At 32.1% G+C, this 14,768-nt stretch overlaps 1 protein-coding gene across 9 annotated transcripts in view; it reads right to left on the reverse strand.

Moving 5' to 3' along the window:
* The window catches only part of IKZF2 (IKAROS family zinc finger 2), a 176,465-nt gene that overhangs the window by 66,242 nt on the left and 95,455 nt on the right, over positions 1-14,768 (reverse strand). For 7 of the 9 annotated variants that reach the window (XM_017855659.1, XM_017855680.1, XM_017855655.1 and 4 more), the window contains one exon: positions 5,924-6,190. In XM_017855659.1, the coding sequence (XP_017711148.1) occupies positions 5,924-6,190 (267 nt within the window). The remainder of the gene's footprint in view (positions 1-5,923; positions 6,191-14,768) is intronic. The other 2 variants (XM_017855699.1, XM_017855689.1) reach the window with 1 other exon arrangement.

A 14,768-nucleotide genomic window follows, 5' to 3' on the forward strand; every position in this document is an offset into this window, starting at 1 on the left:
TTATTATACTTTAAGTTCTAGGGTACATGTGCATAACGTGCAGGTTTGTTACATATGTATACTTATGCCATGTTGGTGTGCTGCACCCATCAACTCGTCAGCACCCATCAAGGTTTTTTCTTAAGAAATCTGGAGCTCTTACGAGCTACATGTACAAGAGTTCCTATATTGATAAAATTGGATTGAAAAAAATTATCTATAATGTTAAAGTTCCCTTAAGTGGTATCTTCTTTAGTTTGATTAACCTGGTAAGATCTATATCCCTCATATAAAGTCTTCCAACATAAGGTTTTAAAATAAATCAAATTTTGGCAGATCTTTTTTATTTTACACATAATATACAACTTAATTATTTGATTCTCTTTCCTAATGGAATCACAGGCTGCATCTTTTTAAATCAAGAATTTTCCACTCCCTACCCCTGCCACAGAATTACATAGTATTAAAAGGAAAGACGGAGGCACTTCTTTCACAAATTAAATTTTTTAAGAAAAAGGAAAATAGCAAATATATATTATACTTTTCACTCCAAATATTTGATTTTACTTTTAAAATCTGTCTATGTAAGGTTTCCCAAGCAAGTTACAAATTCGTTCACAATAACTTTACAAAAGGGCTAAATTACTAAGTGTGGTGAACAATTTGAAATCATGTCTACTTTTAGATAATACTCCTGGTTGGTCGCAGTGGCTCACGCCTGTAATCCCAGGACTTTGGGAGGCCAAGGCGGGGGGATCAAGATGTCAGGAGTTCGAGACCAGACTGACCAACATAATGAAACCCCGTCTCTACTAAAAATACAAAAATTAGCCAGGCGTGGTGGCGGGCGCCTATAGTCCCAGCTACTCGGGAGGCTGAGGCAGTAGAATTGTGTGAACCCGGGAGGCGGAGGCTGCAGTGAGCGAAGTTGCACCACTGCACTCTAGCCTGGGCGACAGAGCGAGACTCCATCTCAACAACAACAACAAAACAAAACAAACAAACAAAAAGAGATAATACTCCTATAGCATGCTGACTCAGATTTCCTTTAAACCTCCTACAATGTTTGGGTTGAAATATTTCAAAATCCCTAATTTAGAGTAGTTCATTATTCAAAATTAATGCTAGTCTAAAAATGAAACAATAATATCTTTTTTAAAAGGAATTTTAACATTCAACTAATTGAGTTTCATGAGATTAATGACAGGGTAATTTAGCTTTTACATTTACAAAATACTACCGATATCTTCAAATCTTTTTAATAAGAAAGTACTTCTGAATTTATATGATCATCCCCAAATGGGGTAGAAGAAACAAAAGGTGGTCTAGGTATATCTGGAAATATTGTCCGGTTGCTCAGTGTGGAAGTCATACTGTGGAAGACTTTGGTAAGTTCCCATGGACATGGGAAGTAAAGAAGAACAAGGCATGATGAAAGTAACTAGTTTTCTTCCTTTTTCTGGTAAGAGAAAAGGGGCATTGAAAATAATACATTTTAATTTCAATAAGTTAGGCTTTGGGAGATATTTATTTGAATTATAAGTCTTGATAGATGCTTTTACATTTGGATACTAATTTTATGGCTTTCCTCATTTTATTTGCCTAACTCCTATTGATGTCTTGATTGTATGAAAAGATAATTATCATTTCTAGAGTCCAATTGTTTTACTGTGCTCCAAACTAAAGTTAGTTGGAATCATAATGAAATCCTCAATGACAATACTGTTAGAAACAAGGATTAAAACAGAGGGGAATTTATGAGATTTCTAAAAGTATACATAGTTATATTCTAGGAATAATCCAAATATAGAAGTAATATCCGTATCTGTCTAATAACAAATAAAAAGTGAATTGACTCAATTTTTGATAGTTATTTCTATAAAACATTAGCAGCCCTTTTTTTCAATGTCGTGGGGTATTTCCTGGCCTAGGCATTACAGAGATAAATGTAAAATTATCTGATAATTAAGTAAAAGGTTCAGTTAACTATCTTTTCTCTATGCAAATAGTACATATGCAAAAACTCCATACTGTCTACGTCACTTTAAAACAACATATCTCAATTATTTCTTGTAAATAATTTGTTCTTTAAATGGACTGCATCAATGGGCCCTTTCTGAGTCAGTTTAGAGATTGTCTGAAAAAAATATTAACCATGTTCTTCATATGTATATCAAAGCAAATTTTAAGAAAACCTTACAAATTTACTAACTATATTAATGGAGCAATCCAAGCTGAAAACATTAAGTAGTTTGTTATAACCGTAATGACTAATCTTTCCCCTGGTAGGCACAAAAATCTAGACTAATAAAACAGGATCCAGGAAAACAATTAAGATATGGTCATGTGTCCTTCATGTCCATATCTGAATCTGTTGTTTTGTTTTATTTTAAATTCAATATGCCAATCTACTGGTCCATTTTTATTTATTGACTGGGTGAGATTATATATTATTTTTGTTATGGAATATCTTATATTTCGATATTTTATGTACCTTCATAAACACCTATTTCTAGATCTGTGTTTAAATATTCAATTAAAATGCAAATATACATGCATCAATTTGCTTTGGTGAATCAAAGACAGGGGGTGCTCCTATGTTGGGTGGAACAACCACCTACAAATATGCAGAATCCCAAGCATCTGTTGAGTGCCTCTGAGCAAAAGGATGGCTGCACAAAGCTGCAATGTACAAAATATGGTGCTGAAAACTGAGTTACAAAGATGGGAGTAGATTAAGGAGAGGTAAAATTAAGGAAATTCTACATTTATAATGTCCAATCTATATGTGTTCATGCATGAATTGATTCAGTATCCCTATTTTTTTTACTCTTCTTTCTGTATTCCCCGTGAAGAGTGCCTGGACTATCCGATGACAATATTACCTGATTACTTACTAAAGTAGCAACATCAAATAAATAAAATGAAGTCATTAATAAGACACTGCAATTGGTACTTTAGTAGAGTATGACAGAGAAAGAAGAAGAGCGGATTCAATCTGATGCTCCGTGATGTTGTAATGAAGCGGGTGGTTCTGCATCATTTTTCACCATCAATTTTATATTAGAGGCCAGGTGCGGTGGCTCACACCTGTAATCCCAGCACTTTGGGAGGTCAAGGTGGGTGGATCACCTGAGGTCAGGAGTTCGAGACCAGCTCGATCAACATGGTGAAACCCCGTCTCTACTAAAAATACAAAAATTAGCTGGGCACAGTGGTGGGCACCTGTAATCCCAGCTACTTGGGAAGCTGAGGTAGGAGGATCGCTTGAACACGGGGTGCGGAGATTGCAGTGATCTGAGATCGCAGTGATCTGAGATCGTACTACTGCACTCCAGCCTGGGCGACAGAGCAAGACTCCATCTCAAAAAATAAAAAATTAAAAATTACATTAGATATTCTATGAACTAAAAACACTAAAAAATATGTTTCTCAAAGGCATTATAAGGTTTTAAGACAGTGCCTTTAATATTAGAGATAAACAACTGGTAAGAGTGGGAAGTTCTAAAATGCAGGCTAGTTCACGGTATTAAGGAGAAAACATTTGGCTAATGACTAGATTCTGACTACATTTTTCTCAATCTAGTTTAAATTAAAGAAATGTAAATAGACTTTCTAGTCTTAAAATGGTACTAAACTGGTGTTGAAAATGGAAGGACACAATCAGATGTATAAACTGGATCATCAGAAATATGTTTAAGTGTTTGTTTAAAGATATCATATCCACAATTTCAAAGTTGACAAAGCATGACAGATATCACAGTTTCTCCGTAAATGGCTATTAACTTTAAGAAAAATCTAGATCCGAAGAAAGTGTAATAATTTGCACAATACTCCAATAAACACTGATTGACAAAAAAGATAGTGTTGCAAGTGTACTTTAACATACTCCTTGCTGTTATTAGCTGAGTGAGTCTCGTATCCTAGGATTTGTGGAAATCTGTATAACTGTTTATAAACTTTATTATGCCAATCAGATTATTTTCAAAAATAAAATAATTCAACTCTACCACTCGAGTAAATATCAAAAGGACAGTAGAGTAGGTATATAATTATTCTTGTATTTACAAATTAACAATCTTCATGAATATTATTGTATCACATTGAATCACTGATTAACCTAAATTTTCTAAAAACTGTACTCTGGTTCTCTGACTTTTCTTAATTCAGAACATAAAAGATTAATTAAAAATCTTCTAAATATTTTTAGTTTATTTTTTAGCTTAAAATTTAACATTGCATGCAATTCAACTGAAAAACCATTAGACTGACTGTTTTGTTTGTATTTTACTAGATAGGAGAAGTTACACATTTGAATGAGTATTATCTTCCTTAATATAATCACTCTTACATAATGAATATATTATAACTTTGTGAAACTTGTTTTTAGAAGTGTCGTTAGAATTAGCTCATGAGCATAGATGAAAAGTAGATTATTTTATAGGCTTTTCCCTTTTCTTTTTATCAAGTAGATACCAAGCTTGATCTTTCAGCCTTTTCTAAGATACTTTTAAAAATTAAAGAAAAAAAATACACTAGTAATATAAATATCTTTAAAAGATGGTGCTGTTTAAAAAGGAGATAAAGAAACCGAAAAGCAAAATGTAATTGACTATATGATTGGAATAAGTAAATATGTTCTAAAGCTGATGATTTTGATTATGATAACACTGATTTTAATGTATAACTTCTCACTGTAATGTTTAAAATATCAGTCTTAGTTTACAGTTATACCTTATAATAAATTATTGGTATACTGACATACCAAGCAATAGTGTGTCTGAACAAAACCAGTATGGGCATCAGAAAACCCTGGTTCTAGCTTCAGCAATGCCTTTACCTATATAAGGGATAGTGGACAAATCACTTGACTGTTTCTTCATGTGTATTATGAAACGTTCAGATTAATAAAGACTTTGACCTACCTTGTATCTTTAATGCTTTAAGTATGTAATTATTAAACTATTTAGAAATAAAACTTTTAAATAAATTTATTGTGATTTATATTTCTTCCGAGTGTTTTTTAAAACTCTGAGAATATTAGTTATTAATATTTTACTGTACACTACTACTTTGCATTATAGTGAAAGCCATGATTACCATTAAACCAATTTTCACATGAACTTGAAACTTTTTTTGTTAAGAGTCAATGATCCTCCTAGCTTACCACTTACTATCTCATTTCTGTTGGTTTTAAGAAAAAAAATTGGCAAAGGGTTTAAAAGATTTAAGTAAGGCCTTCTCATTTGGTTAGTTTTCATGAAAACTTTTCACCTCTCAAATGTTTAAAATATAATATGAATTAATCTGAGGGCTTTTTCCTTACTCTGTGCCAGAATTACATATTCCAACCTACACATCAGCCACTATTTGTCATATTCAATCCTATATATATCCTTGCAGGAGTTATAACCAACAATTACAGAAAGATGGTAGCATCCCTGAACTACAAAAGCACCTGCCTGCTACTGAGACCTGTGGTAGGCAGAGATTGATTAGAAATTGTATTCCAAGGAGTTAACTGGATAAAGTGAAAATTATTCACTTATATAAATGCATGAGTACCATTTTGTAGTATAAACTCTTATCTAGCAAACTATATTACCTGCCCATGGGTATGGTAAAATATGTATAGAAATACAAAAAAGTTAAGTTACACAATGAAATTCTCCTATACCTTTTGAACCCTTATCATATTATTGCTATATTAAGAACTGTGGAAACTGAATCCCAAACTTCTTTTCTGATATGCTATTCAGATTTGAAGGCTGGAAGTCAAGACCCAGGCTACTCTCTGTTTTTCTGCAATCCAATACTAGCAGAATTCTGAAAAGGTAGTTTTCACCACTGCCACCCCTGAATAAAAAGGAAAGAGAATAGATGTCAGGTAATATCAACATCAGATGTCACAGGCAGTCATCAGGTTATTCTTTCAGCTGCTTACCAGTGTGACTCCTTTTATGTACCATAAGCACATTGGGCCCAATGCAAACCATGCCACAGACGTCACATTTCAGTTTACCATTCGGAAGCCGGATTCCTCCCTCGCCTTGAAGCTCCTGGACTTTCCTGTTGTCAGCCACCTCGCTGCTCTCAATTAGGGGTTCTTCTAGGCTGCTACCCTCATCATGGCCCCTGATCTCATCTTCACGGCTCAGGGGTTTCCTGTCACACTCTTCATCACTCTGCATTTCTAGTTTTACTGAGTTTGCTGTAATTTGAAAAGAAGAAAATATATTTTAAATATATGTTATGTAGTATCACCTACATCTCTTTTCCACTCATTGCCATTCTACTAAATGGGTGAAAATGATATATAAAGTAGAACAGGGTTCATCATCAAATGCCATGTTAATACATACTGTGTTCTATGATATTTTAGTGAAATGTCATGGAAGTGAAGACAGCTCAGGAAAATTCTAGGTAAACAGAATGACTCTTTATTTCTGCATACATTTGTTTCTTTAGCTTAGACATTTGCTTTTTAACAAGTTTTTTAATAATCCTGGTATTGGCTTTTGAGTCTGTCACTAAGGTTACTAAGACTGAGATAGGATTATGGAAGAAACAAGATTAAATATTGCTTAACACAGTGAACTATGCCTCCTCTTAATTTAATGATCATTATATGTACTTCATATTCTCTGTTTCTCATCAGAATACTTGTATAAACCTGCTTCTGAACACAGGAAGAGAAACAATTCAGGATCTTAATCCAGCAAATGTCTTTGACATATGAAGATACACTGTCAAGGCAAATGTTCTAAAATCAGACTAAACACATACATTCAGTTTAGAGCTATATAAATGTAGTACACAGATCTCACATGCTCTTAAGTTACTCTGCTTATTTTTTCTATCTAAATATTACCTATGGAACATGTTTGAAAATCAAAGTATTCCAACTCTAATCTATGCACACCAAAAAGCAGCTAATCACAGGAATGGCATAGCATGCATGTACACACATGCCACTGTTAAGAAATTTAATGCGTTCTGTTTGCTGTTTTTGGATCATCCCACAGAAAAGTTGGAATTTTGTTAGCACAGCCTTCATTCTGGATTGCTGACAGTCTTTTCATAAAGCAGAAACAAGGTTTTAGTGAGTATCAGTTTTTTATCCAGTAATATTGAAAATTTCTTAAGAAGTCATATCAAAGTTACTAAGCAAAACAACTTATTTGGTACTACTTGAGTAGAGGAAATCTTTTCATAAAAAGGAAGTAAGTTCTTTTCACTGCCATTGTTTTCTTAGAGAAACCACACAGTCTGTGATTTGTCATTAGTACTTATCACAAGAGGGTGCACTATCAAAATGGCTCTGTGGCAGAAGAGTACTGGCATTATAATCTTGAACTAATTATTTAAACTGAGTCTCATGTTTGCAAAGTAGACATGAATTCAGATAACTGAATAAAGTTCAAGCAGAACAGTTTAGGTATTAAGAGTGAGGACAGCGAGGAACTTAGGTTTAATTTCACCACGTCCTTTATAAAATGGGGATGATAATGGCACTGACTTCCTATGGTTGCTGTGAGCATTAAATGAGTAAGTACAGGAAATGCTCTTATCTTTTAATTTTTTCTGGACATATAGTGTTCTATTTCATAAGATTTTTGTGAAGCTTTATCAACTTATAGTACATAAACTACTATGAGATCTACAAAGTGATATGCATCCTTCCAGGACCCATTTCTAACAGAGTACCAACTATATTGAGTTTTACCCTACTTACAAATTGGTACTGCCTTACTGGTTTTTAAAAAGAGTTGGGACAATATTGTATCCATCTTTATATTGCCAGTATGCTCAAGAATGTTGTGGTATATAGGAGATGTTGAAGTAGTATTCACTGAGATGTTCTACTAACTTAAGAGTTTTATTGCTTCAAACTTGCTTTGTATGTTTAAAGAACCCATAAACATGGCAAAGAAAAAACAAAAACCATAAAGAATAAAATTAAAAATTAATTTCTTTTGTAATCAAGCTCACTATCTTTCAGGCCCTTTCTCAAAAGCAACCATAATCATAATTTTCAAATTCCAAATAGTCTGAATCCATTTTATAAATGTAATGTAATTTGTTCGTCCAGTTCATCATTGGAAATTCAAAATTATTTCTTGCTTCTTTCTATTACAGACATTCTTTTACAATACCACATAGTTCTGTTAATCTGACAGATTAAAACTGGTATTTTACTACGGTTTTTAAAAAGCATTTTAAAATTATGTATGAAGTTAGACATCTTTTTCTATGTTGAAATGTTCTTTATTTTTTCTCAGAATTGTTTATCAAAGTTGTCTGCCCATTTTTCTATTAGGTTATCAGTCTTTTCTCACTGAATTTAAATGCTCTTTATATACTAAGGAACTTAGCCCTGTGTTTATGATGTCTTTTGCAAAGGTTTTGGTTTATCTCTTTACTCAAGGGCATTTTTTTGGCATATATGCTAATTTCACATGTTGAATTGTTAAAGCCTTCAGTTATGGCTCTTGGATTCTATATCTTGCATCAATAGGTTTTTTCATAATCTAAGTAATTCTTCCATGATATTTTTTCCAGTAAGGGAGACTTTTAAAATCAATGTAAAATGCTATTGTTTATCCCATATAATGCTATATTCCATTCACAATTGTCATCTAAAATTAAACTTAAGAAGAAGGAAAATCATCGAAAAGTGTAACTTTATACAGCATGACTTTATACCACCTAGTGTGCATAAAGTTTATCAGAATTCCATTTCAGGAATGAAGAAATACATAACTGAAAGTGTAGTTTTAGAACCTGAAACTATGAGTCTATTAAATTTCAAAATAGCTCAGAATTATGAAGAATATGACTGACATTACACTACTAAATTATCTTTTTACCTACTGAGATTAAAACATAACACGAAACAGATAAAATGTGATTTTTAAAAGTATGAGATTATAAATATAGTTAGAAGTTTTTCTCTATAGAAGAATATACTTCAAATAAATACAGAAAAAATGTATATTTTGCTAAAACCTAAATAGACAAGAAATAGTAAGCTGTAGTAATATCTTCTCTAACAATACTATAAGGAAATACATGTTTATAATATATGAATGTATACAATTTTGCTGTACTGATATAGTAAATCAATAAAGTCCAACACATTTTAATATACATATGTCATAGATTAAATTTTGCATTTACATGGTGTGTATACGCAAACAAAATCCCAGTGTAACTAATCTTTAACCCATCTCACTACAATTAGGTTGAACCTCTAGAATAAAAAGCAATTATTCTTTGAATCTTAACTATTAAATAGAAAAGTTTTCTCCACTCATAGAAACTCTCCCATGGTTTATTTTCACTATTTAAGATGTTTTTAATTAATGTAGAACACCTTAAAATATTTTAATTTATTAATGATTAAATGTAAGTGGTAAACTTAAGTGTACTCTAAATTATAACTTATATATGAAGACTTTTGTTATATTTGTAGCTATACTATATGATGCTACAACTATTGAATTACAGCTATTAACCACTGTACAATAATATTCAGAGTCCTTTAGTTTTCAAATATTTGAAATTAGACTTACATGAAATTTCTTTTACAATTTGGTAACACAAAGACATTCTCATATATGGGCTATAAAGATGAAAACTTGTTCATTTGAGTAAAATGAAATCTCACTGTTACAATTCTCAATATCAACAGTTATTTTTCAAGCTTGCTTCTCTGATATGAAATAAAGAATGTAAAAGTTGGGCATATTTGTGGAAATGTACACATGTTATCATATGCTAATAAACAATAATGACTTAAGTTAAAAAGAATTTTGCCAGAACAAATTGTTAGCAATGAAAAGGGGATATGAAATAAGATTTTAGTTTTGATGATAAAGATGTTTCTTATACTTCATTTGTAATGGTACTTCCATTTAGCATTTATATTTATAACTGTTATGTCCATATTTTAGTAGACTCAGGTTTGTGAACACACGGAAAGAGTAAGTTAATAGAAAAAAACTGTTACAATCAAGTTTACGTAGAAAAAGCTTTGAATATATTTCAGGATAAAAAGTGCCACATATTTTTCCAAAAAAAAAAAGCTTCAGGATATAAACATTCTTATGAATTCAAGCTTTTCCCCTCTTCTTCTTTATGCTTTCAAAATATAATTATAAACACTAGAATGTAATCTTGATGCCATAAAAACAACTAGTTTAATCAATTCCATTTACAAATAACAAAAAGTAAAGATACTTGTACAGATACTCTCTTTTTTAAAGTGACTTTCAAGCCAAACAATTTTCAATTACAAAAGTTTCTTCAGTAACCATTCTAGGCTCTCTACAATCAAAGGTTTCACAATAGTCCTTGCTTCCAGATAGGTAATAGTGAATGGACAGTTACACTAGACTTGCCTTTAATTCACTAACATGGTAATAAAAGGATAAGTGAATAAAAGCCTTTACACAGGTAAACAGGTATAGATCATTGTGGAAAAAAAGGTAGAATATAAAACCAAATGGGGCAAAATCATGTTATTTTGTGAAGCTACTAAAAACAAATTAATTTAATCCAATCAATGCTATGATGGACATTTTCTTTGCCACCACTGTACTTGAAAAAGTTAAAAAAAAATAAATCAAATCCAAATTTTACTCACATAAGAATGAAAAGGATAATAAAATGCACAACAGTCATTACATACATTTGTAGACCTTACGTTCATTCATAGAACTCATCTACCTTAGCCAATAAGGAACAAAGACAGCACTGAATTCTCTTTAAAAATCATTAAACCAGTAAATATTTATTAAGTATCTACTACTTGCCTAATATTCTGTCAATAATGATAGTAAATGTTTAAAGCCTAAAGCAAAAAAATAGTTTTAACTTAAATAAGAAACCCATATTAACAGAAGAGTATGTACTCCAAAAATGGCCATAAAAGAGTTCATGAGTAAGGATACAAGAAATATTTTACTAACATATGTAATTTGGTTACATAATAAATCTATTGAACTGAACAAGATGTAAATGTGAAAAGGCACTTATTTATAACTTGGACATTTTACTTTACTACTTTTTACGCTATAACTTCACAAAGTCACCCATCTGTGCAAGACAGCATATGATTTTGCAGTCTGGCAATTTATTTCTTTAATTATATGAATTCTCAATTTTTAAAAATTTTAGGAAAGAGATCACTTTATCTGCATGATAAATATATTAATTTTGAATTTTCAAATTAAGATAATAAATTCTACCCTCATCATTAGAATTTGATTTTCACAAATAATGCTATAATTTTAAATGTCAAGTTCTGGAAACACCATACATAGTAATCAGAACTGAAAATATCAGTAAGACTTTTTTAATATACATATTAAACTTTCTACAACTTAAAACTTTATTATTAATATGACCGGATTCTACTAATCTACAAACAAGTTAGTCAAGTTTCCTAACCAGGAAAACAATGCAGAGGGATTATGGTTTATTTTCTCTACTTAAAGTGATATATTTATTGATCTGATAGAGTATAAAATAAGCTTTCTAGTTTAATTTCTATGGAATTAGTGACTTACATTTGTTTAGTTGCCAAAGTGTATATTTTAATTTTAATTTTTAATTTTTTAAAGAAGTAAATATTATGGGAATTAAAGAAATATTTTTTTTCACAGTGTGGAATAGAAGATAGTAAAATAACATTCTTACTTACCAAATGAAAAAAAAATGTATTTCAGGTGTGACGTGTAAGTGGACATTTTATATGCTTTGTTTCTGTTCCCTGAGAATTGAAGTGGGCACTTAAGGGATTTTATAACTTATAAGCATGAATGTTTCCCAATCTATGCCAGACACTTGAAATGGTGTTACGTACACCAACGGAACCAATATGGCTATCTAATAATTTATTGAAGTTGCTTCTGCACTAATATAACTCTCTCCCATTTAAACTTTCTAAACAGAAACACCAAACATTATTAAATCCACGTTAATATCCCAACAGCTGTTCAAATAATGTGTTAGGAAAACAAACTGCCTTCAAAACGGTGATGTAAAGCCCAATTATTTACTAAGACTTTACCAACAGTCTAAACAATTAAAGTAAAATCATATCACAACAAAGGTATATGCAATCATTTTTTAATATCCTCAGCAAAATTTCACACAATATATTTGTTCCTTTTGACTGCGGATAGGGAAGTGGATGAGTCTTGAAAAACAGCTTCTCCACAACATCCTTAAAGAATTCGTTTTATAAATGGTTGGACATGTCCAGACACTGGTGTCACTAAGCTGCAGTTGAGCCACTTCTGGGTAGCATTCTAAATCTGTATATCACATCACTTCACTTTTCTCTCCATTCTCTTTCTTCTCTGTTCAATATAGCTATATTAGGTATTTCTTAAACCCACTGGAGTTACTCCAGATCAAGACAGTACTGATTTCTGAAATACTGTTATTATTCCAACAATAGTGTAGGAAAGTTTCCCTGCACCTAAAGGCGGAAAACCAGGGTCTCTGCCACCTCTTCTGCCGTTTAACTTGTTATGGGACCTTGGGGTATTTGTTTATCCTGACTCAGCCACTAGTACCATCTAAACTATGGGGGGAAGTAACACTTGATGTTCCTGAAAACAGCAGGCTAGATAAAATAATCTCTGGTAGACTACAGATTTAGAATCCTTTTAATGATAATAGTAACACTAATGATAATAATAATAGAAAATAAGACAGTTTTATGATTTATAAAATACTGACAAATTCTTTTTTGATCCTCAAAATGACTGCATTGTAGGAAGGGCAGCCACAGATAAACACTGAAGCATGATTGTTAAGTGGCTATTGAAAGGATACAAGTTAGTAAATGTGAACCTGACAGTAACTCAAGATCTTTTGACTCATAGCCTATCCATCCTTCTATGACATGATACTGGCTCTCCAATGAAACAAGTAACTGACATTAGTATTATATTCAGGACAAAAATCAGTCATAGGCAAACAGTTCTTTTGGTAGCTCTAAAACTATATCCACCAGTTGAAGAGGATACCAGAAATTTAAGTCCAGAATGGTCAGATCAAGAAATGTTAAGTTTCCATAAACCAAACTATTGAATTACGACTTTCTATCAAAACTGGGATGCATGTCTCACTCAAAACAACTACCTCCTAATTTTAAAATTTGCTTTGGTGTTGTCAAGGGTATGTCTATGCAGTACACCTAGCTGCTGAAGAATCTGTCAATATTCAATCTTTTCCTCCTCCTCTCTATTTTTTAATATTAATTTCTATATTCCTTGTCATGCTATGATTTATCAGTGGTAGGTCAAGGCAGCAATTTGAGCAGTAAATCAGTATTATCAATTTTAATCTCTAAACCAATAGTTTATGAAGGATAGCATTCCAGGATTTCCTTTGTGGTCATGTTTGACAGTCTTGTGTCAATTACTGATAGAATGATAAATCACACCTGTGAGTCGTTAATGTAAAACAGATCTTGGCAACAAAATAAAGACCAAAAATTTTCCTCCCTACTTTCATGGGAAAAAAAATGTAAAAGAATGGAGAGCAAAATATCTGACTTCCTGATGATCCTCCACAATGCATGAAACCTTATATAGCATGCACATCATTGAAACACACACCTTTACTACCTAGCACAGTAGCAACATTGTGGCCCATGGATGGAGTTTCTATTTTTTGGCAGACAACTAGTTCATGAGAACTACACAATGCAGAGAAAATAAACCTACTTTAAATAGAAATGCCTCAGCCAAACAGCAGTCTATTCCTTTATCCATCCTTCCAATGACTGATTTCATTTGCCAAGTCCTAAAGGTTCAGTATCTTCTGTGTCTTGCATATCCAACTGTTTTTGCATCTTCTTGGGCAATACAACTACTTTAAGATCCCCATGACCTCTCACCTGGAACAATATCAAAAACTTTCTAACTGGTCTCTTTTCTTCAAACTTTTGCCACACTCATCTCCCCCAATTCATCTATATTCAATTGTTAAATTGAATTAGAACTAATTGTTCTAATTCAACTAAATTGAATAGAACTAATTGTTCTATTGCAGAGTTCATATTACTCTTCTAAATGTCTTCAAGGACTGCCTACTGCCTACACATTAAATACAAAGGCACTGGTGTGGAATTTAAGGACATCCAAAGTATAGTCCCATCATATCCCTCAGCCATATGTCCTATGAGTCTGTTAGTTACTCATACCTTTTCCAGTCAAACCACTGTCCCCAGTCTTTGTGAAGCACATTTATCCATCTCTACTTACTGGTTTTGTTTTGTTTTCTTTTCTCCCAAGCACCTGCTTTTATTTTCTGGGATACTTCCCCTATTTCTATAAAAATTAGCACATCATTAAAGGATCACTTATCTGTTACCTTTTTTCATGAATGTTTTCTGAGCAAAAAGTTCTTCTCCTATGAAACTTACGTCACCTTACATTTCAGTGATTTCATCCGAACGTTTGCCTTACCTCTACACTGCATACAGTGTAAGGTCCTTGAAAGGTAATACTGCCTTTATTCATAGTTGTAAAATCATCCTATCCTTACATATATGAAGCACCCAATATGTATTTATTGAACCAGTGCTGCCGATTTACGTATTCCTCTTTTTAAATTATGGAGACTTCACATAAATCAAACAGGTGTGATGAATAAATATAACAACACAGATTTAGGTTTTAAACACAAATCACCAATATCAACATAACATTAATTAAAGAACCACTAATGACAGGAAAGAATTTAGGTGCATTATATATATATATATA

Source organism: Rhinopithecus bieti, unplaced genomic scaffold (assembly GCF_001698545.2).
Source record: "Rhinopithecus bieti isolate Rb0 unplaced genomic scaffold, ASM169854v2 scaffold_1070, whole genome shotgun sequence".
In the NCBI taxonomy this organism is placed as follows: Eukaryota; Metazoa; Chordata; class Mammalia; order Primates; family Cercopithecidae; genus Rhinopithecus; species Rhinopithecus bieti.